The following is a 24782-nucleotide window of genomic DNA, read 5'->3' as shown; positions in this document are numbered from 1 at the left end:
ACATACATACATTTACATTTGCATGTACATATAATATATAGGTTTAAATGCATATATTTATTTATGTGGGACTATCTGTGATGCCTTAATTCTCCAAAACAAACCTTCAACATTTATTTATTCATTCAATAAGATGTTATTTATAGAATAAACATTTGAAATTCCTCCTAGAGCGGCCACATATCATTTGTACATGGGAAAACACCAAGAGGCACTATTCATATAGACTGCACTGTGTAGAACAACTTCTGGTGCTGTGTCTACAGCCTTCATGACCCACAGCCTTTGTTCCTCCTACCAGAGTAGGGTAATAAACACATTTATTGACGTTTCCTCCAAGGTAGCCTCTCCGGTTCGTCCCTCTTTCTCTCAGGTCTCTACTCCTCAATTAGTAAGAGTACGAGAATAGGAAGTTGCAGTAAATGCATGCACTAAAAAACATCCTGTCAGAACACTACTTCCCCAAGATGTTTTCATGATAAGCACCTGCAGAATATTTTAAGTCCAGCAACAATCAAAAATTATCCTCTAAATGCAGAGGTCCTTTATACTCTGTGTGGATACGGACGAAGACAAAAGTCACTGTGTTTGAACTAAAGCTACCACATTATCATTCGCTAAAAGGATATAAACAAACAACCAAATCAAGCATGCTGCTTTATAATAATAGTAAACAAATTATTAGAAATAATAAGATTCATATTGTAAATATTTTAGGGAAAAGAATACAGTGTATTCAATGGATTATATTTAACTCCCACTTCTGATTCTACAATTACATATAGCTTCACCTTATACCAAGAAGGCTGCTCAAAAGAAAAGTTAAGGTAATGTTAGTTAGAACTTTCCTTTAAATACAAACCTAAATAAAATCTGATTCATTTCCTTGACAAACTTAAAAGCATATCTGAAACATAATTTTGATTTAATAAAACTTTACATATACATATAAAGGAATAGAGAGTTGTAGATTACGTGGAGAAATAATCATGCACTTGATTGTAGATGGTATACAAATATGAGGTGATGCTGAAAAAGGAAGTTTAAATATGGTGCAATGTGTTTCTAGAGAGAAATAATTAAGCAAAGTCAATATGATTTACAGGAAATTTCCTAGTTTTGTTTCCCTGGATCTACGGTCAATCTACAGTCAGGCCTGAACAAACTTGAGCAAGTTTGATCCACATTATATACTGGATTTAGAAAAAAAAAAATGCACCTGAAGCTACCAGTGGGATTAGGGGCCTTCTTAGCATTTGGTTTTCTCCTCAGTTAATACACATTAACTCTCATTACCTATTTGGCATGTACACATCATGGTGAAAACAAGTTCAGGTTCATAAGGATGGATTTTTCCTCTTTTAAGGAAAACGTGTTTTCTTCTTCATAAGCTGTTCTTCACTTTGCATAAAGTACTATCCTGTTCCAAAAAGCTATTGATAAAGATCCAAGTTTAAAAGCGCAACTCACCACACTGTGGGCAAAATGAGGGTATTTTCAGATGAAGAAGGAGGCATGCATGATCAAGTTTCAATTTAAAAGAAAAATTAAAACAAAAAAATTTCCAAGTGCAAATTGCTTTGAAATGACCTTTCTGTATTGGCTCTATCTCCAAACAGTTATTTGCTTGGGTTCTACTTATTAGGCATTTAAAATTGACCTGGAAATTCTTAAAAGCAAGCATGTAATAGCCATTATATGTAAACAACACAGTAAACTAAGTCCTGTCACCTTATACATATTTTCCAATGAAGTTCATGTGGTTGAACTTATACCTGAAGAAATTTTAAAAGGCAGTTAAAAGCATGCCAAAACAAGTCTCATCGAAGGTTTACATTTGAATTTCATATAACGAGTAAAGAGTACTATTTTCTCTTCATGGAGATAAAGTAGCAATAAAGTAGCAGACACTAATCATACAAAGAAAGTTATATACAAAGAAATAATCCCTTGATCTGAGCTGTCCAAAAATAAAACTTCTGAAAGCAAAATGAATATGAAATATTACACTGCAAGTAAGACACTCTGATAATTATGTATATCCAATAAAATATTACATTAAATCTTTCATCATTGCCAGAAGTTTTAAAATTCTGAGAAGAAAGAAATCAAACTTGAAGAGAAATAATCTCCATAAATTAGCAAAGTAAAAGGTCGTTTGCTCATAATCACTGGAAGAAATACATATACATGATCCAACTGAAGCAGACAACCCCTGCAGATCCAAAAATAAACTCTTACCTTGACAGGTGCCGTTTTTCTCTTCATATCCTGCCTTGCACATGCATTTCCCAATGGGCACCAGCCACTCCCCTTCAGCGCTGCAGTGCATTTTGGGTGGTTCATCTGTCACAGAATGGTTGACACAGGAGCCCGACACTTCAAGCAACTGTGAAGAATCAGCTCCAGTGATTGTGTCAGGGAAGACAGCCAAGTGTCGTACCACAGAAGGGCATTTTTTATAGTACACACGAACGGAAACGAGAGCAATGCAAGCACCCACATCTTGAAAAGCAAGATAAAATCCCTTTTTGCTTAGAGGTCCTACATCTCTGACCTCTGTATTCAGTTTCATGACACGGTCACCAAGATCAAGTTCTGTAAAGCTTTCATCGGCAGCAATGGTATCAATTTTTATGTACTGGTTTTCCTTGATGTTTCTCCCATTCTCATCTGACTCAAAGTAATACATGTTAAAAGTTTCCTTACAGGTCCCCAGCCCTCCAGGAAGACTGTTGCAGTCCCGCAGAGTAAACTTGAGTTCTATGAAGATTCTGGAAGCACCTTCGTTGGAGATCCAACTGGTCAAAAGCCAGTTATTTTGATTCTGTTCCATAACTTTGCATACTTGGTATGTGTGGATAGGGGCATAATTTTCATCAACTTCACCAATCTCTTCCCACTGTGTAATATAATAGAAGGACAAAAAAATTAAAAGACAGTTAGAAAATAACCAGCAAAAATAGTCAAAGAAAACTAATTCAGGTGTAAAATTTCTGCTTCCTCAATATACAGTATTGAGAGAAGGAGCTATACCATGAAAATTTTTAAAAATTATTTCCCTTTTTTAATTAAGTAAAGTATTAGTCATTATCTCCAATGTAACTCAAGCATGAAGACACGTACATGATATTCCCCAGAAAAAAATCATGTATTTCAGAGTAATAGTAAAAGAAAATTCAGTATGGATGTGACTAACGAGAAGCAGTGAAAGGCAAGTATATATATTTGGAAGAAAGTTTGAAAGAAAAAGGGTAGATAAAGTTTGAAAGAAAAAAGGAAGTACAATTTTTTTAAAAATGACAATGAGAAAAAAAGCAATAAATGTGGAAAAGAAGGGATAAAAATGTAACGTGAATCCACATTTATTTAACCCTGGCAGGTTACAAATAACACAACAATGTAATAAAACTTGAAAGAAAATTCATTAGTTTAAAATTAATAATAAATGTTTATTTCATTGAACCAATCTCGTTAGGAATCTTTTACAGTTGGATAACTAAGTGTTTATTCATACATTTATTCACAAATATAAACCTAGAGACAGATAGAAAATAGAGATAAAAATTTTAGATTAGTAATACTGAGAGCCTTGTCATTTCAAATACTGAGATTTTTTTGTTATACATATCCTGGGAATGCATTATTCTTTCTTACCAATGCATTATTTTATGCACAATGACCTTAGAAGTTCTGAATATACACAGGATGTAGAAAAATTAAGTATGATTTATATAGTTTCCAAAATACTATTCAGCCAAAGAAGAGATCTAAACCTATCTCTTTCCTAGTAAAATACTACGGTTTTGAGAATGTCAATGCACCACACCACTTTCTAAACAGTGTAAAACCAGATTTTTCTTCTCATAAAGGTTATTATAATAAGAAACTTTAAAAACCTGTCTACAATCTGTGTGAATAAAACTACATATAGTTTTAAATCTTTAAAAATTGTCCTGAAACACACAGAGCAATGTAACCATACACACTGGCTTTCAATAAATCCAGAATGTGATTTCAGACATTAAGTATTAACTTCACAGAACCTCATTTAGTTAGACATGAAATTAAATGGAGCATTATTTTTTGATTCTGTTGAAATGACAACGATATGAAAATGTGGCATCACAAGGGATGCACATAAATCATATACCTCAGATGGCCCCTCTCAGAGTTTTAGCTGCCATCAGACAGACAGAAGTAAAAGGTGTTAATGAGGGAAAACTGCTGAGCTCCTTAAAATCACAGAGACATCAAGGTTGTATCTTACCTAACAACTTTCACATTAGGGTGTTACATGAAACCTTAGTTCATTCATTTAATCTCACTTTTGTCCTCTCTCAAAATTTATCTAAATTGTACTTAGCCTCTGATTTTCTAAACCAGCTTTCTCTCTCATTAAACTACTTACAGTTTCTTCCTGAAGCCATCCAGGTATCAATACGTTTATTATAAATGCTTAATGAATGTCATGATTAATATTTCATGGAAACAAGCACCTCAGCTAACCAAACGAAAACAACAAAAATGATCAACTTACTGTAAGAAGATTAATTAAATGTATTTTCTTTGCATTAGTAAATTGGAAAAGAGCATCAAAAAACTCTTCTCTGAAAAAGGAAAACCAAAATGCTACGTTATCTCTGTTTTAGATTCTCTTATTTTTTAATAGTCCTCCAATGCAAAATAGAAACATATTTCAAATCCTTGGCCTTAAATCATTTATGGAAGACTCATTTCTGCATCACATATTCCAATAGGATCCAGTTAGCAAGTCAAAGGAATTGGACAAGTAAAAGGAATTGGAATAGCAGCATCTTCCAAGATTATAAGGCAAGCAATTCACAGTCTTTGTACAAAGTCCAAGGTACCACAGATATTATTAAAAATGCAAGCCAAGCAGCACTTGACAAGACAGCTTAATAGTTACTGCTTCGGGTGATAATTTCAAAGTATGTGTATAGGCATATTACTTCTCTGAATATTCTCAATTAAGAAGAGGAAAAACTGTAATTTTCTTTGATGTTAGGATTTATCATGGTCGGATTTTATTTATTTTTCTTTTCAAGTGTCCAAAATATAAATGAAGGCTCACATTTTCTGTTTCTAATGCATGAATAGGAGGACTTTCATTTAAATAATTATGGCTATAAGCCATTCAGAGAATCAGAAAGGTAATATATACACATTTCCAATAAATATCTCCTCCTATTTAGACAAATACACTAAGAAACAAGCAAAAATATTTCACTTATTTTAGATTGACCAGCTGAAATAAAACGTTGAATTCTTCAAAGTTTTCTTCCCTTTTAATACAAAGGAGACATCCTGCTGCTCTCAGCAAACATCTTATTTAGGAAGAAGAAACAAGGAGATGAACAGAAAGTAATACTCATCAAGAACTTAAGATCACAGCAGGTATATTCCTAGATGCTTTCGCAAATGTCATGTCAAGGAGATTACCGTAATTTAATGAAGGGCACAGACAGAAAACACAATATTTTCAGTTTAATTTTGTTGGAATTCCTATGATCCCATGGTTTAATAAAATATTTGCTGACTACTACAAACGAGGTGCCTAGGCCTTTTGGAGGCATGGTCACTGAACATAATATAGTTGGTGTAGCTCTGTTCTTCAGGTCTGGCTACTCCTCAAGACCCACCCTCTGAGCCCAGGCTTTTTCTTTGTGTTTGCTTCCTCCTCATTCCTATTTCTTTGCCTTAATATTAAAGAACTGGTTACACACTCAGCTTGGGCTGGCTTGATTTCTCTCTCAAATGCTTGGGCTTGCTCCTTTTACCACTGGCCACTGAGAACTCCAAGTCAGTTGCATTCTAATCCCATGCTTGACCAGGCATCACAAGTCAGCCACATTGATCAGAGAAGTGCAAAAGAAAAAAGACTTATTTTCATATCCATATGTGTATCATGGAGTTACCCACTTATCCTACCCAAAGCCATTAAGAACTATTTTCTCCCTGCCTGCCTCTCATTGCCCTGTTAGGTTTCTTGCCCCAAGCTCCTATTGCCTCTTATCTTGTTAGCATTGATTTCATTTCCAATCCCCTAGCTTATATATCACTTCTTTCACTTTCACAACTTAAAACACTGATTCAGGAGACACAGCCTAAAGTAAAATCTCCCCTTACATTGTGTCCCCAAATACACATAAAGAATCATCAAGCAAACGGAGTCGATTTTGACCTTTCAAGTTATGGAGGTGCCTATTATCTAGTTCTGTTTTCATTATTATGCATCTATACAGAGATTAATTTATTAAGGCTAAAGTACAGTGGTCAGAAACTTTGTAGTAGAGGCCTGCATATAAATACGTGACTGGTCTTGTACAGAGGAAAGATTATCAGCCTGGAGCTCTAGAATTAGTCCCAGCTCTTACAGTATCTAGATGTATAAACCAAGACTTAACCGCTGGCATACTGATTACCATAATTTCGAGTGAGAACTGAAACCCTCTATCCCAGTTATATAATATCAAGTATAAAACATCAGAAGTGGCCTTGAAAGACCTGGTCTTATTGTTCATTTTAGAAATGAGAAAACCGAAGACCAGATTTTTCCCAAGCTCACAAAATACCACCCTGATACCATCTGAGTATCCCCTCTGCCTGTCTGTACCTCTGCCTTCTTATTAGCATGTTTCTGTCCTTGAAGTCTGGGTTTGCGTGTGGGATTCCTTGATTCACTGCATTGATTGCTACTCCACTCTGTTGATACTAAATTCACATTTTTTTTCAGACATGATGTAACCATGAATAATAATTCTTTCTTTCTTTCTCTTTCTTTCTTTCTTTTTCTTTCTTTCTTTTTCTTTCTTTCTTTTTCTTTCTTTTTCTTTCTTTCTTTCTTTCTCTTTCTCTCTTTCTCTTTCTTTTCTTCCTTCCTTCCTTCCTTCCTTCCTTCCTTTCTTTCTTTCTCTTTCTCTCTCTCTCTCTCTCTCTCTTTCCCTATATATAACTTAATATTCTAAACATGGATATGAAGGAAAAGACAATTTTCTTTTTCTCTACTATACCTCAGAGTCTGACACCACAGGACACAGAGTAGGGCACTCAGTAAATATTTTATAATGAATGAATTAATATCAAACACATACATATCCCTCCTAAGTCCAGAGATATATGTTAATATGAAATCTGAAATAATTCAAACATGGTAAATAAATGACTATATGATTTGCCTTTTGTTTTTGTTTGAAGAAAAATAAATTTTGTAAATTGTCTGAACTTTATATATTCAAATAAAGGAAAGTTTATAAGTTCATATTTTTGAAAATTAGTCTTCAGTAAAAACCTCTAGAAAATTTATTTTAAGACATTTGCTTATTCCAATCATACAATTATTTTTAGTTTAGTTTTCATATTAACCTATAGGACTCTTTTTCTTTAGCATTACATTTTCCCAGTTATAACTTACAGCTTAGTTTAGATATGTTAGATATTTTTTAGCATGAAATGTTTTAACATATCAGTTTTTATTTTTCACTCACTAGCCTTCTTCAACATTCAATACAAATTAAAAGCCTAGGATGTAGCATATCAGTTAGTGGCACTATACCTTCTCCCCTATTTCAGTCAAACAAAATTAGGACCATCTTAATGATTTTCTTTGGCAGAGCGATGTTAAAATATAGCTAGGAGTCAACTGCTCCCAGCTTTACTCTGAAGTGTCCAAAGCATAACTTTGTAACAAACCTTGTTTACCACATAAATGCTTCTTTGAATATAGGGATAACTGTCCATTATCCTTTAATATCACAATATTTTGTATAATGTATTTTGAAATGCTCCAAAAGAAACTAATTCTAGGCTTCTCATTTTATTCGAAATATTGTTAGATATCATTTATTTTTTATTTTCTTTGTGTGTGTGTAGTGTGTTTGCTAACTTCACTGAAGATATCCTGACCTCAAATTACTAATTACTGTTGTTCTTAAAACAGTAGTACCTCTCCATGATCTTAGAAATTGCCTGGGAAAGAGTTTGACTATGTGCTCAAATTCGGAAGTCGGGCATTTTACCCATTTTAACTAGTGAGCAAAACATTCCAATTGCTACCGCATCATATGTTTACCTAAAGTCTAGAATTTCTGGAAGCTTCCCACTCTTGCAAGAATCAAATGAAATAGAATATAAAAATCAGAAACTTCAAACACACCAAAGATCTTTTGTTTTTCTTTCTATTAATGTCCAGTTTTTTATAGTAATTTATATTTTTAATATCAGATTTTTAGTTTCATTATTTCATTTTTTTTAATTTTGCTACCTAATTTTAATTTTGATTAAAATTAGGTAAAATATACTCAAATAAGAACCTAAATGAATTGCTGATTTTCTCATTTTTCCCATGTGCATGATAAACTATTATGAATATTCTTCCCCATAATACTTTATAAGACTTGCTATGTTTACATAAAATCATTATGTTTTTCCTCCCTGTTGCATGTACAATTGAGCTCATTTGTCTGTGTGTGCATGCAGAAGTTTGCCATTACCTAATACATTCAATCCAGGACAATTCCTCTGAGAGAAAATGAACCAGAAAAATCCTTAAAGAATAAGTGACTTAGGAACATGATTAATGGCAGAAAAAATGAGGAATCCTATTATTGTTGGGGCAGACTTTTTTGTTTGTTCTTACTACCTTTGATGTGTTACTGTCCACTAGAGGCCATTCCTCATTAGAAAGAAATACTGTATTATTAAGACCAGTGCATGTTGAACACAAACATGAGTGCCTAGTCCACCTGCTTGCCCAGTGGCTGCCCAAATGCTTAAACAGTGAGAGTCAAGTAGAAGACCAAACTTTACCTTGGGTCATTAATGCTTTGAAAGAAATTTTATTGTAATTCAAAGGTAATCATAGAATGTGTGAAAACCTCAAGACTATAATACAATACAGGAAGAATAGGTCCAAGCTACAGCTAGTCAACCTACATTTGAGAAGATTAATTTTCTCATTACACACTACATGCATGACATAATCATACAGAACACAGCCACATCATTTTGCAGAGGAGTAAACTGAGATCCAGAGAGATTGATACACTAATTAGTGCCAAATTAAGTCTAAGATCGGAAGTCCCTGTTATTAATTAACATTTGCTCCTTTTGAAGGGTTAAAATTTTAATGCATAAAATATATTGGCACATGAGGTCATTTTAACCAACAAAAGAGAAAATGTTTCGTTACCTAATGAACTAGGTATTTATGTTTCAAAAGATAAAATTGTGGACCTTTCTTGTAGAATTCTAGCACCCATCCTTCCTTGGTCAGTTTACTGACTTTTTGATCAAGACCACACAAGTCCATTGACCAAGAGAAGTAGCTCAGTTTTTATGCACAACCACAAGGCAAAATGGTTTAAAAAGAAAGAAATATGTAGTAGTAGTTTCTGTTTCAGAAATTCAATCTCTTTAATAGCTATGTTTTTTAGTAAAATAAATATGACAAAATGTATCAACTTTCAGCAAAAATCATTTGAATTAACTATCTTGTTACATTTCCTCAATAGTATGTTAGTGGAAAAAAGAATTGCATCAAATAGGTGTTTGAGCTGTTTAAAGCATCTTTAAAATTCATGAGTATGATGTAGCAATATTGCTAGAAATGAGTCAATTAATTTTCTATGTATGAAATAAAGCTGAAGTCAATTACTTTATTGCCCATAGAATAGTACAAGTATTTATGGGCTCAAATTCAATTTGTGAAACGAAATCACTTGAGAAATATAGAGATGAAAACTTTCAAGTTTATGAGTACTTTCACAGGGAAATTTGTAGACAATTGAGCATCTGCTTACAACACTAAATATGAATGGTAAAGAGGAGATTTTTTTCACCTGGAAAAACAATTCATATTTTTTTCTTTAATGTTGCAGTCAGTAATTTTTTTTTCAAAAAGGAAAGAAAGAAAAAATATGGATTCTTTCTTCATTTATTCTTTAACAAATATCCAAGCGCACAAGAAATGACATAGAGACTGGAAAAATCAAAAGTACACTAGTAAAATGTTGACAGAGAAGTTTGTGATTTAAACAAAAAGGTATTTCTTAGAAAAATATTATAATGAACATAATTTAAAAACAAAAAAGAAAATGTACATATAATAACTGCTTATATATTTGTTGTTATTCCACTTTTAAGATGGTATATATTAAACAGTTTCCCATTACATAAAATGTTAAAATATATCATGAATACTTCAAGCTTTTATTTGGCTTTTTCCTGAAAAGTTTACCTAGGAAAACAAATTCAAACATCAACTTGTCAATAATAATTTTAAAAGGCAGAACGAGCTAAGTGAATAGGTATGTCTGAAATTAACAAATTAATAAACTGAATTAAAATCTTAAATGATCTCATCAGTGTTTAATCAAAAAGCAGTCCCATTAAATATGACAAGTTATCTAGTTTGTCAGTAATTTTGTGCCATGAACTAAAATTTTAAAAGGAGCAGCTAAAAATAGATTTATAAACCACTGATCTAGTTTAGTTCCATTTTATACAATACATTGAGACACGTCCATTTTTATGTGATAGTAGCTTAGCACTGTATATTTTCTATCCTGTTATACCAAGAGGTAGGCAGTCCAACATTTGATAACTTGTAAAACTGTGGTAATACAGATAATCTTTTGTGTACGCTTACAAAAGTTCACATAGTCTGTGAGTTTATATCTTTCTAAAGAGATGACTGTGATCTCAATTACATACTTAAATAAGTAAAAGTACAGATTTACCACAGAGATTTTAAGATCTAATGAGTCATGTTTCTATATTGCACACACACACACACACACACACACACACACACACACACACACATACACTCACAATGAAGAATTCTTTCATGACAGTATTACAAGATGCTAGAAATGGTCCTCCGAGGGTTCTTTAAATATACATATTCTCAATAACACTTTAAAATTTTAGAGTGACATTACTACTATCTTTAATGTAAATACTGTCCTATTATAAATAGCTAAGAATTATGTGGAGAAGTCTTCTTCTCAAAGCAATATGAAAGCTTCAGTAAATGAGGAAAAGAACTATTTCACTTGGGATTCAATTTAATGAAAATAAAGTAGATTAATCTCTGGTGCTAACCTCTGGTGCTCTTAACATTTCAGGCAAAATAGATACAATTATACACTTGCCATTCTGGCAAAAAAAAAAAAAAAAAAAAAAAAAGATTTCAGTAAATCATTTGCAACTCTGGATTATTTATCCAGCCTATAAAATATACCAGAAAGCATAATGTTGTCTGTGGTCTCTGGTCTTTATGCTGCCCTCATTTTTCAATAGAAGATATTACATTTCTGGTGTAGGCCTTCACAACAGCACCCGTAATCAATTCCATATCTCATGTTAATCACGTTCTTGTAATCAGTGGCTATTCAACACAAATTTCTATCTCAGTTTTTGTTGGAAAACAGCCACATTAGGGCTTTGAGTTTATTCAAGTTTAAGTGATTATATTGCCATCACAGACTAAAGTTCACAGCATCCACTTGCCATAGCTATATTACCAACACTGTAGAAATGGAGGGTGTATACAGTTACTGTGTTGTCCAGTCAGAAGCTATAACTTCCATACAGAACAACTTTATTTTTCAGAACCCCAGGGCTTCTCTCTTTGAGGTGGAAGTAAAAGAAGGAACAACCAGGGATCCACTGCAGTTTCTTCCTTCTGAATTTGTTGAGTCTTTTCTGACCAAAAAACTGCTCTCAACAAAAATAGCTCCTTAAGTAAAAGTACACATTTTTACCAAAAACTTAATATGAACATTTTCAATGTTTAGTGATAGTTCTAAGACGGCAATTCCAAATTTTTAGCATTCATTTTTACATGTTTTTGATCATTAGTTTAATGGAAATTTAATTTTGACCTACATTAAACTGTAGAGTTTTATAACAGGGCATGCTAGTTGAAGACAGTGATTGACTAATATTTATAGAAATTTTCTATCAACTCAATCTAAATATTTTGTTGCATTTTATTGAGGATTTTTTAAATTTGAGGATTACTGTGAAAATGCATTTTTCTGAGAATGCTAAGAGTTCTAGGCAAATATAAAACCTTTATAGCATTAGTGAAATTACAGCAGTAGGGAAGAGAAATTTTATGTTTGTTCTTCCTACTTGAATCTTCTGCCTATATTTTTTCTGTATCTTCCTAGATTGTCCCTTAATCATCTTGAGGCCTTTTTTTCCTTAGGTTAGTGACCACAAATGGGAATAGTGAAATTAATTTTGCATTGGGATTTTAATCTTAAAACTGAAACAAGTTTTTAATTGCCTTTTTCTCTGCTTATCAACACAATCCCTTTCACCAATATATTCTAGTAATAGGAAGCATAAATGGAGCAAATGTAGATAACAAGTAAGTCTAGTTATCGTACAGAAACATAGAATTTTTTAGCCTAAATAATCTTAGATAATATTTGATATTTCTGTGTCTACTTGTAGAGGAGCAAACAGGACTCTGTATATGATAAAGGATATATCCATAATTATAGGAAATAACTGTCACTGACTTCCATTTATTGTTCTGTTTGCTACACAACTAATAGTTAATAGCTAACAGATATTCTAGAAAGCTAAATAAAATGTTCAAAACTATACCTTCTCTTAGTATAAGGCCCAGATGAGGCCCAGGTTTCAGGTTTAGAAATATACAGAAAAAAATTTTGAGTTGGATTAAAAAGAATTGTTTCCTTTCCCTCAATTGTAATCTAAATACACAGTGTTCTTTTAAATATACTAAAAATCAAATTAATGTGATGTTCCTTCATGATTCTTGAATCTCATTCAGTTTTTCTTTTCTGTGAGAAAACTACTACCATTTTAGTAGAGACCTAATTTACACTTTAATTTTTTAAAGTTTTTTAATCTACTTTTTTTTACATTTTGTCTATGACAGTTACACAGAATGAATGATCATTCAAAATCTCCTATCTGCTGGTCTATGTAACCCTTTTTTTTAAATAAAAATGAAAGTCAAAATAGTATTTCAGTTCTTGAATGCTTATACATCTATTACTGTAAAATGAAAGCAGCCCATGGTGTTGGCTGCAGTTTTGTTTGGCTAAAGACATGCTAAAACAGAAAAGAAATTAAGAGTTTCAGCAATAAGGAAAAATTTAAAGAAATGTACTCAGAAAATGACCCAGGAAACTTGAGGAATCAGATAATGGATTTGTATTAACTTATAAAGGGCTCAATGCCTTCACCATATGTGGGAACAAAGAAAAACACAACATGATGTGGTCTTTCCTCCTTACAGATAGGCAGGAAAAACAGCAAGGAGTAGCATGCTTCAATACTTACATGGGTATCACTATGAACCAAGTCTCCATTTTTTCCATGATATATTGAAACTCATTAGGAAAAGCAATAGAGTAATTGTTAACCTCAGACACCGGTCTTAGAAAAGTGATACTCCCCTTAATCAGAATATATAGCCCAGCTTTAATAATGAAGACTGCCATCATGTTTAATAAGGTTAAATAAGAAAAGATGAAATAAAACCATTGGTGAACATCACTTGTTTACATAAATGGCCTCCTTCTTCACTTATGCTGGCTATGACAATATGCACCAACCTGGAAGACATCTAAGCCCAGGAAAGGCAAATACTACTGCGGCCAGAAGTAGGATGGAACAAACAAATGTATTAAAATCTGGGCTTTAAACCATTTGAAAGTGGAGATAAGATATCTGTATTTGATTCTGCAATGCCAAATACAGTCACTGGCACATAGTAAGTGAATGATAATGCTTATGAATTAATAGGTACAGCCTGTTTTCTCCATTAGACTATGAACAGCATGGAGTTTGTCTTTCATTTCTCCATTTATAATGTACAAAGTACTAGGACAAAATAGATTTACAGTAAATGTTATTTTGTTGAATAAATGAAAGAGGGCACCAAAAAGTGAGAAAGGTTCAGAAAGGTTCATAATCCAGGAAAAAAATTAAGATCCAGAAGTAGAAATAAAGTCAGGTCCCCAGGGATAAGAAGAAGAGTTCAAATACTGGTTTAATTCCAGAAAACCCTTTCACAGGGTTCTAGCATGTGATATTTTTATTATGACTCTTAGCACGTTGACATATTTAGTTCTGGACATCTTCTGAGTGTTTTTCTGTATCTAGTACTGGGTTGTGCGTATCTGTGTGTCTGTATGTGGATGTGTTTCTGAGCATGTTAGAGATTTGGAAAAACAAAGGAAGAGTGCATTGGGCATGAACATTACTATCAGTACTCGGAGTTCAAAGGAGAGTCTATAGTCCATTAAGTTCTCAGATTAAAGTTTCACTTAGATTCTATTTTGCTAAAGCCTAAGGAGTACGATTAAACCTTAGATGGGAATCTTAAGGTTAAAATTATTCAGTCAGGCCCAACTTGCTCTAGACATCCTCATATTAGTCCTATGTAATTGTAGTGTGTTCAGATAGCTTAATTCTACAGAAAAATAACTTTTTTTGCTTAGAATCAATTCTAAACAGTATTTATTTTGTATACTCTTCAAAGATGAACTGTATACTTAGTACAGTTTTTTATTCAATCTACCAACTAGGGTCTGGGTGCATACCTTGAGTTAGAAAGAATGGTAAACACCTTAGCAATGTAAAGGTTTTCTAGAAAAACACTTACACTTTAATTTGTTTATATGTTCACATATGCACTGGGGTGAATTTACGTTCAAGTCAGAGGAAGCATGGCAGATTTTTAAAAACCCTGGAGTGTTTTAAAGTGTTTCAGTCTGTAAGTGAAGATACAAATTTTATACCATTTCCAAATGTTAACCAATGGACTGTGACAAAGTCTTCACTAATTCTTAAAGAAATGAGAAAAATGTAGTAGGTATTTCATAAAACCCAATTTGTTCAATTTAATGGATTATTCTTTATTTGGGGATTATATGCTTATTATTTTTAGTATTAGAATTCTCTCTTTTAATGAAACATAAGTGATAATAGAGGGTAGTTTATGGGTTTTGATTTAGAGAGTGCTTTGAATTTAATTTTCCAATCACTGGTTGATGAGTGGCATAACTAGTCTATATTCTAGGAAACGCCTGTTGGGTTTTGCCTATGAAAAGGAAGGAATGAATGATGTCTCCTAGAATGGACTTGGTGTGGCTTCTGAAGTAAACTGTGCACAGTATTTGAACTTCAAGTTCATGTAATTTCAATTATTAATAAGAGAAGAATGGCTGGTGTGTCATGTAGAAACTCAGGAAGGCTGCAAACAAATAGTGTATTAATATTTAATTTTAAGGGCATATAGTCATTTTATGGCAATTTATTATCAACTGATTTGGATAACATGGGTTTCGGCAGTTTAGCTTATGAAAAGGTAGCACTCCCATATTATTTGTAACTAGCCTATCTGAATCTTGGAAATAATATCCCATAATAAAAAGCTTTTATTAAAAGAGGTTGGTCTCCTAGGTCATAAGTCTCACAAATAGCTATCAACATACGTAATATATAATTAATATATATGATATTGTTTCTATGAGAAGCACATTTAAGATATAACTGAGGAGGTCTGGTGATCATAGCTCTTTTGCGACAATCCCAAGGATCTAAATCCATACTCTTATAAATGAGGAAATGTTTCTCTTCCTACCACACATTCATTTATTTATTTATTCATTCAACAATTACATTGATCACCATATGCTCTGGAGACTCAACAGTGAACAATAAAGACAACTGCATGTTTCTTAAAGTATACCTATATTTAACATGCTATCATAGGTGGCATCCAATCATAAAATTAATATGATATAATATAATTAAGATAATATAATGTCAGGTTTGTGATAAGTGCTAGAAAGGAAATATTAAGTCTCTCTTATAGTCTTCCAAAATAGCTATATGAGGCAGGAGGCTCTAGGATTCTGGAAGTCAAAATCTAGGTATATTCAGAATAGCCACGCCATGGAGACTAAGGCATAACAACTCTGAGGTCAGTAAAATAAATAAATGGACCTTAATCAAACTTAAAAGCTTTTGCACAGCAAAGGAAACCACCAATAAAACGAAAAGACAACCTTTGGAATGGGAGAAAATATTTGCAAACAATGTGACAAAGAAGAAGTTAATATCCAAAATCTACAAACAGCTCATACAACTCAATAGCAAAAAAGCAAACAATCTAATCAAAAAATGGGCAGAAAACCTAAGTAGGCATTTTTGCAAAGACATACAGATGGCCAAAAGGCACATGAAAAGATGCTCTACATCTCTAATTATTAGAGAAATGCAAATCAAAACCACAATGAAGTATCACCTCATACCAGTCAGAATGGCTATCATCAAAAAGTTTATAAATAATAAATGCTGGAGAGGGTATGGAGAAAAGGGAACCCTCCTACACTGTTTTTGGTAATGTAAATTGGTGCAGCCACCATGGAAAACAGTTCCCCCCAAAAATTAAACACAGAACTACCAAATGATCCAGCAACCTCACTCCTGGGTATCTATCCAGAAAAAAATGAAAACTCTAATTCGAAAACATACATGCACCTCAATGTTCATAGCAGCACTATCTTCAATAGTCAAGACATAGAAACAACCCAAGTGCCCATCAACAGACGACTGGCTTAAGAAAATGTGTTGTGTGTGTGTGTGTATATATACACACAATGGAATATATATACATACAATGGAATATATATACACATAGTATATATATATACACAATGGAATACTACTCAGCCATAAAATGAATGAAATATTACCATGTGCAAGAACATGGATAGACCTAGAGAATATTATTCTGAGTGAAGTAAGTCAGACAGAGAAATTCAAATAGTATATGATATCACTTATATGTGGAATGTAAAAATAATACAAATGAATCTATATACAAAACAGAAACAGACTCACAAACATAGAAAACAAACTTATGATTACCAAAGGGGAGAACGAGGGAGGGAAAAATTAGGAGTATGGGATTAACAGATACAAACTACTATACATAAAATAGGTGAGCAACAAGGATTTACTATATAGCACAGGGAATTATATTCAATATCTTGTAATAACCTGTAATGAAATATAGTCTGAAAAAAAATAACAATCACTTTGCTGTATACCTGAAACTAACACAATATTGTAAATCAACTATACTTCAATTAAAAGAAAGACTTTGAGGTCAGTGGCTTCATGACTTCCTGATAGGTATGTTTCTGCCTTGTTATGTAATGGATCATACCTATTATTATGAGTGCCATAGAACAATATAAAAAAAATTCTTAATGAAATCACATTAAAGATTGTGATACAAAGTATCTTGCTCTTAGAAACAAATGAACTATGTGTTTTAACAACCATATGCTTTGACAGCACTACAGCAGCTATTATAGATAGCAATGAAAGTTTAAGGTTTTATTTGACAAAACTGCTAAATTCAAAGTAAAACTTTAGAAAATGCTAAAATTGCATATATTTGCACCATCAGTAATTAATGACTAATGGACAAAAAATTAAAGTAAAATCTATGATCTAACAGCTGACCTCACATTTCACTATTACCAACTGTGATCAGATCAGAAACTAGGAAAACAGAATTTAGCCAAATAACCTATAGAGATTTACGAAAATACAGGTAAAAGTAAAGTGGAAATAATTGTTATACTTCAGGAAAAGTTAAATAGAAAGAGATAAAATAATTATAAGATAAAAATTTTATTGAATTATTTCAAATACAAAAATAATTTTGGTGACATTCCAAAACTGAAAATGGAATGCTTTTAGGTTTACGTATCATTATTCAATACCTTTCAGATTAGTGATTCACAAATTCACTGCAGAGTATGGTTACTACCCATTGTAGTAGTAGATGGGGCAACTGATTGTAGATGGGGGCAAGAACTTTCATTTATTGCTACTAAACAGTGCATTTCCCTTTAAAATCATAACAAAATAAACCCTATTGTTATCTGTCTCATAATAGTCTAATAAATTTGAAAGCAGATGTTTTTAAGGACACAGATTATTGAAAATAATTTCATCTATGAAACAGGAACAAATTTAATAGACAGACATTTAAAAGCAACTGCTGTAAAAAAAAAAAAAGACATGGTTCAAAAGGATGCACCCAATGTTCATTGCAGCACTGTTTACAACAGCAAAACATGGAAGCAACCTAAATGTCCATCAACAGATGAATGGATAAAGAAGATGTGGTACATATATACAATGGAATATTACTCAGCCATTTAAAAAGAATGAAATAATGCCATTTGCAGCAACATGGATGGACCTGGAGATTATCATACTAAGTGAAGTAAGTCAGACAGAGAAAGACAAATATGATATGATATTGCTTATATGCAGAATCTAAAAAAGTGATATAAATGAACTTCTTTACAAAACAGAAACAGACTCACAGACTTAGAGAATTAACTATGGTCACCAGGGAAGAAGAGGGGAGAGGGTTAGATTGGGAGTTTGGAATTGACATGTACACACTGCTATATTTAAAATAGATAACCAACAAGGACCTACTGTAAAACAAAAATAAATAAATAGAATAAATAAATAAAAACAACTGCTGTAAAAAGAGTCATTGATATAGATGAAATGACCACCTTGGAGCTCAGTGTTTATTGCACATGATTGTTTTTATTAACTACAGCACTAAACATATTTCAGATTTAGATAACTAAGAAAAGATTTTCCCTTACGATGTTAAGCTCTATTAAGATTTCCCTTATGTGATCTCCTACATAAATTACTGAATGTAAAAGAAAGACACAGATCTCTGTTATAGAGGGAAATCTATTAAATGTAATAATAGATAATAGAAGAAAAAGCTGTGTAAAGAGAATTATTGTGCCTGTGATCTATTTTTTTCTGAAAGTGCCAATTTATCAAACACAATATATAAGATGATTGCTTGCCTTTTTACATGTGTATAGAAAGCACACATCTATGAAGAATTTTCTTATGTTCCGTATGCACCTCTTGTCATGTGCAGAGGCAATCACATACTATGTAACACAGGAGGAAACTAATCTCCTCCAGTCATCAAGTGATACCAGCTATGACACTGAGAAATATTAAGATATTAAGCATTTAAACAGTGCTTGTATTTCTCTCCCAGGTCTCCTATGAGGTACGTCAATATTCTCATCTCTAGAAAGATTTAGTAATTGATCTACTTGACCTAATTCACAGAAGGAGGCCATTGCAAAAATGAGCTAAATTTAAAAATCTGCTTGTCTCCGTGGTTGTAGCTACATGATAAGAAATTGTCCACAATATAATAGCTGATTCAATTTATAGTTAAAAATAAGTAGATCTGATTTTGGCATTGCCAATTACACAGACAACATCCAGAATCCAGTATGTGGGTTTGTTAGCAGTTGTTTTAATATTTATTTAAAGAAAGTATTTCAATAAATGTTAACTGAATATCACATAAATATGTTACACTTTGAGTGACAATTTACATTTTGAAAAGAGGCATTATGTAAAACATGGCTTGACACAAATTTGTCACTGGCAATGGAGAAATAAAACATGAATTTATTGCAATAATGAAAAATACTTTTGAACTTCTGAGGTTTTATAAGTATCGCAGTAGAAGCCTAACATATCATTGAATATACAAATTGATCACCAGAGTCCACAGCCAGCATTGCTATTAGCTACTTCATTATTTTGATAGAATATTTAATGTTACACATCTGTATTTGGAGTTCAAATTTCATTGTTAAAAACTATTACAAGACTTGAACTTCTTTATGTATTTAATTGTATAATGATATAATCTCCAGCCCTACCACTTGTTTTTTAAAAAAGTCAATGAATAACTTGCATCTTTGTATCCTGAGTGTCTAGTATAATTCTAAGCACATAGTTTGATGGATAAATATTTGTTGGAGGAAATGATGAACAAATAAACTATTCAAGAAATTAAGTTCAAAAGCATGATTTCAAAGTTATATGCAAACTCATATAATCTCAAATCAAAATGTTATTTAGAAAATCCACTTGTGCATGTGTGATGTTCAGATTAAGGGAAAAGTTACACTATTTTTTAGAAGACATTCATTCAATATAACTTTCTGTGGGATTTTACATGGCTTCATTCTCTATCCTACCATGTAGCAACAATGATATTATATAGATGTGTAACTAGAGCTAATAAATTATTTATTTATGAGCTAAATAAATTATTTTGTTTCTCATTTATGTAAATGAAAAGGGAATTTCTCTCATTGACCCTTGGAAAAAGTAGATCTGAAATCCTCTCCAACCATAGCTTGCATATCTAAGTCACCTAGTCTCTGCAATAAGAATGTATAATAAGCCTAATAATCCTATAATAAGCCACATATTAGAAACTAATATGGTGGTAATTTCCAGTGACAGACTAGCTAGTTGCTATTATGGTGCCTTAGACAAAATTTCCAGGCATGTGTAAGAAAGTGATTCTTAGGCACTGTTCCATATGTCATTATGACAAAGGGAAAACATATATTTCTTTATTCTTATTTCTCTGTTATCACTGCATCCAGATGTTTTAAAAAGAAAACGAGTTCTTTGAAAAAAATGTTTCCTAAACTATGTTCCACTGAACATTCTTCATGAAGATGTTCATACATATAGTGGGTAAAATATTTCTTTATCAAATTATTTGGGAGACCTGCATGGTCATTAATCTACAAAGGCTTAGTATAATGCAATAAGTAGATAAATATGCTAATTCTACTTCATTTAATATTTTTGAAACTTACTTGAGTATAGAACCCCTCTGGCTTAACACGTGAATTTCCTGTTTCAGACAATCTATTAAATCTACTACTCTACTAAAGTAAAACATCAATTTGGGAAATATGAAGCCTCAGTTTAGGAGTCTTAGCCCTCCTTACATTATCTGCATCCTAAAAGTCTGCCTTGTTTACTAAATACGTATTCTTTTTATGGGATGAGCAGGAGAGAGAGATCTCCCATATTTTCATTGCCTTTTCTGTGGCTGACCACATTATACCTTATTACTCCTTTAGAAAAATAGAAATTGGCACCTGTCTTAGTTCAGTCTGCTTCAACAAATACTACAGACTAGGTGGTTTAAACAACAAATATTTATGTCTCACAGTTCTGGAGGCTGGGAAATACAAGATCAAGGCACCAGTAGACCTACTGTCTGATGAGATTCTGCTTCCTGGCTTGTAGATGGACACTTTCTTGCTGTATCCTCATGTGGCTGAGAGAGAAAAAGAGAGGAAGCAAACTTCCCCTGCCTCCTATAAGGGTACTCAACCCATCTTAAGGGTTATACGCTCTTGATTTTACCTCTTGAAGGTCCCACTTCCTAATACCATTGCATCATGATTTCAACATATGAATTTGAGGAAGACACAAACATTGCAAAGATGGTACATAAGAGAATCTTAATTTCAATCTTTTACTGACTGCGTATATGATATTGTAACTTCATGCTCATTTCTACTTTCAAAGAACAACACAACATATATTATAAGTACATGTCAGGAATAAATTTCAGTGCACTAATGAATAAAGCTACCATGAAAATTACTGGTGATTGGCTAGCTAGGAAACACTATCAACATCTGATGACATTATAGCTACCTTCCACCTTCCAGATTAATGACATGCTAATATTACTTTTCGGAACCATTTTAATTTTCCTGACATTAGCATTGAAATTATATGCTACTTTTATCATAATAACCCCAATCTATATATTTTACAAATGTAGAAGTATTGCAAAATTATAAGATGATATAAATGCAATATACTTTCACTGTTAAATTACCTTTAAAAATCCCATTATTCAATCTGGCATCAAAATAAAGCAAACAGTAAACCAGAGAAGCTTGTTTAATGAAATGATTTTATCTCTCAGGATTATACTCATCGTTATGCCTTTAACTGTGAAGACTGGAACTATTTGTGACACAAAGTGAATAATCCTCCATTATTTAAATAATTTGTAATCACAGCACAGCCCGTGATTCTTCAGCTTATTACATATTTGCATGTTATAATCAACTAAAAGTTTATGCATGTCCAACTATACAAAACTCTGTTTAAAATGAAACTTCTCCAACAGCTTTGGCAGCTGTCCTGTCTGGATGTATATAATGTGGAGTGGAATACATGAAGGATTCATGAAGCATATGCACACCATTCCTATTATATATGTCCTAGATTGAATGTTAAGAAATAAAGCTGAATTGGAAGGTATATTCTGAATAAGTTCAGATTCATAACCTATGGCATTCAATATTCACAGTAACATTTTGGAAGTGTTGAAATCATGTAAGGCAATCAAGAAAAGCATTAATTTATCTTAAAGATTGTAAAAACTATTACTCAACAGTAAAGACTGCCTTACTCTTTTGTGTCTATATTTTTGTATCTATAACTTGCTTCTAAACAAGAGACTTGGCTTATGATGCATAGGGGCTTTCAGGACCAGGTCAGCAAACACAAGGGTGATTTTCTTGGCCTCTAAGGAAACAATGAGCTTATAGGATACTGTTAGTCTTCTTACTCATAATAACTAGATGTATACCAAAATACGCAAAGAAGCGTGGAGGCACATGGATATTTGTCTTACAGAACAGAATGATGGTAATCAAAAGATGTAGAATCACTGATTACAATGCAGTCTAAAATATAAGAATAGTGGGACATATAATAGTAAGATTTTAAATAAGTCAAATAGACCAATTAAATGTGATTATCAAATAGAATTTAAATAAATCAAAGAGACCACTCAAATAAAATTATTGAATGCTGGGTAAAATTCATACGCATTGTAGAAATCAGGCTTTAGAAACATGATGGAAATTATGTACTGAAACAACTAATTTCACTGCAAATTTCTGGAATAAACATTTCACATTAGTAATTATTTTTATAACTAAATAAATTTTATATGAGAAAACAACTTTATACTTAGGGAAATGCTTCCTTATCAGAATTCCCAAGAGACACTGAGATGACACCAACTTTTTTTTTTTTTTTTTTAAGCTGCTCTCCTTATAGCAGAGATGGTCACCAACAGCTAGAGCTACACTTATACTGTATGATTTTACCCTCCTTCCTCAATCCGGCTGGGTATATTTGAATAAGTGATGGTCAGCAGAACCAAGTGGAAATCTTTCTATGTGGAATTTGGAACATCCCCAGTCAGTCTGAGCTGGTCTTTTAAATACAGGCAATCAAATCTGGAATTGAGTGAAAGCCATGTGAAACTGAAGCAAAGAAATCTGGTTTGCTGAGAAAATAACAAAGAAATGACTAGTCAAAGGTAGGAACCAGAGAGGTGAACATCAGATCATGAAAGGTTGCCCAATCCCTTGGTTTCATTTTTTTCAAGAGCTCAATTGATATTGGGTTCTGTGAGTTAAACAGGCATCGTGCTAAACATTGCATCATTACCTCATTCTAATAGGCATAAGAACATTGTGCAGTATGTAGTATTATACATAATTTATAAATGAGGAAATGGAGACACAGAGTGATTAACTTGTTACACATTAGGTAGTAAGGTGTGGAGTTAGATTCTGAATCTAGATTAGCTGATTTCAAAGTCTCCATGTTTTTTTGTTTTGGGGGGTTTTTTTTTTGCGGTACGTGGGCCTCTCACTGTTGTGGCTTCTCCCGTTGAGGAGCACAGGCTCTGGACGTGCAGTGGCCATGGCCCATGGGCCCAGCCGCTCCGCGGCATGTGGGATCGTCCCGGACCGGGGCACAAACCCATGTCCTCTGCATCGGCAGGCGGACTCTCAACCACTGTGCCACCAGGGAAGCCCTCAAAGTCTCCATGTTAACCATAATGCCTTTATGGAGGCAAATATGTATACAAATTAGTAATTTGGATTGAACTCAATAGAGAGCGGGGCCCAGAGTTGTGTATATGTTTGTGCAGACTGTATGTTTCACAACTCTAGGAGACATTATTCAAACTTACCTGATTACCTGAGGAGAGGAAGTGAGTCCTGTATATCAATGTAATCTCACTATTTGGCACATAATAGTCTTTTGGTAAACTTAATTGTATAATAAAAATAAAGCATTCTTGGTTCAAGCTTACATGACACCAAATAAATAAGAACCCCTAAATCCAAACTTTGGTGTATCTTTTTACTATTTTATTTTAGCCAAAAATGTATAGCCTTTTGCGTCTAAACAACCACCACTTCGGACAGATTCAGATGCCTAGTTATGTATCAATCAGTGGCAGATGCGATTAATGTGAATTTATATTTGAGGCATAGAGCAACGTGCTAGAGATAACAACATAAAGGTCTTTACACTGGAGAAGCTTACAGTAGTCATACACAAACACTGGTAACACTACAAATATCTAATTTTTAGTGTGTTCAATACACAGGAAGTGCTGGATTTTGATTCAGCCTAGGAAGTGGTCACCCTTCCAGGTGGTAATGGAAAAAAATGATTAGTATTAAGATGGGTTATATGGAGGGTGGAAGGTGGAGTATTTCAAGCAATCCGTGCAAAACACTAGAGGTAGAAATTTATATGAATCTTTTGGGGAGTTTCGAAGAGAGAAGTCAGTTCATTTGGGGGGAAGTGTGTTGGTATATAAGATCACAAAGATACCAGCCCCAGGCTCCAGAGGACAGAGATTCCAGGCTGAGCAGTATGGACCATCATTTTCTGCATTAGTGCAAACAGTGAGTGGCATAAAAGAAAAATAAAAGAGTGAGAGAGAGAGGGAGAGAGAACAAGGCAATGAA

General features: G+C 33.0%; 1 protein-coding gene across 10 annotated transcripts in view; it reads right to left on the bottom strand.

Moving 5' to 3' along the window:
• The window catches only part of EPHA5 (EPH receptor A5), a gene marked incomplete at both ends in the record, with an annotated part of 324390 nt that overhangs the window by 261517 nt on the left and 38091 nt on the right, over positions 1 to 24782 (bottom strand). For all 10 annotated transcript variants that reach the window (XM_082652895.1, XM_082652898.1, XM_082652897.1 and 7 more), the window contains one exon: positions 2242 to 2902. In XM_082652895.1, coding sequence (XP_082509021.1) covers positions 2242 to 2902 — 661 coding nt within the window. The remainder of the gene's footprint in view (positions 1 to 2241; positions 2903 to 24782) is intronic.

The sequence above is a fragment of the Grampus griseus genome (assembly GCF_964374135.1).
Source record: "Grampus griseus genome assembly, chromosome: 4".
NCBI classification, from domain to species: Eukaryota; Metazoa; Chordata; class Mammalia; order Artiodactyla; family Delphinidae; genus Grampus; species Grampus griseus.
Note: the sequence above shows the minus strand (reverse complement) of the source record. Positions and strands in the feature narration are given on the sequence as shown.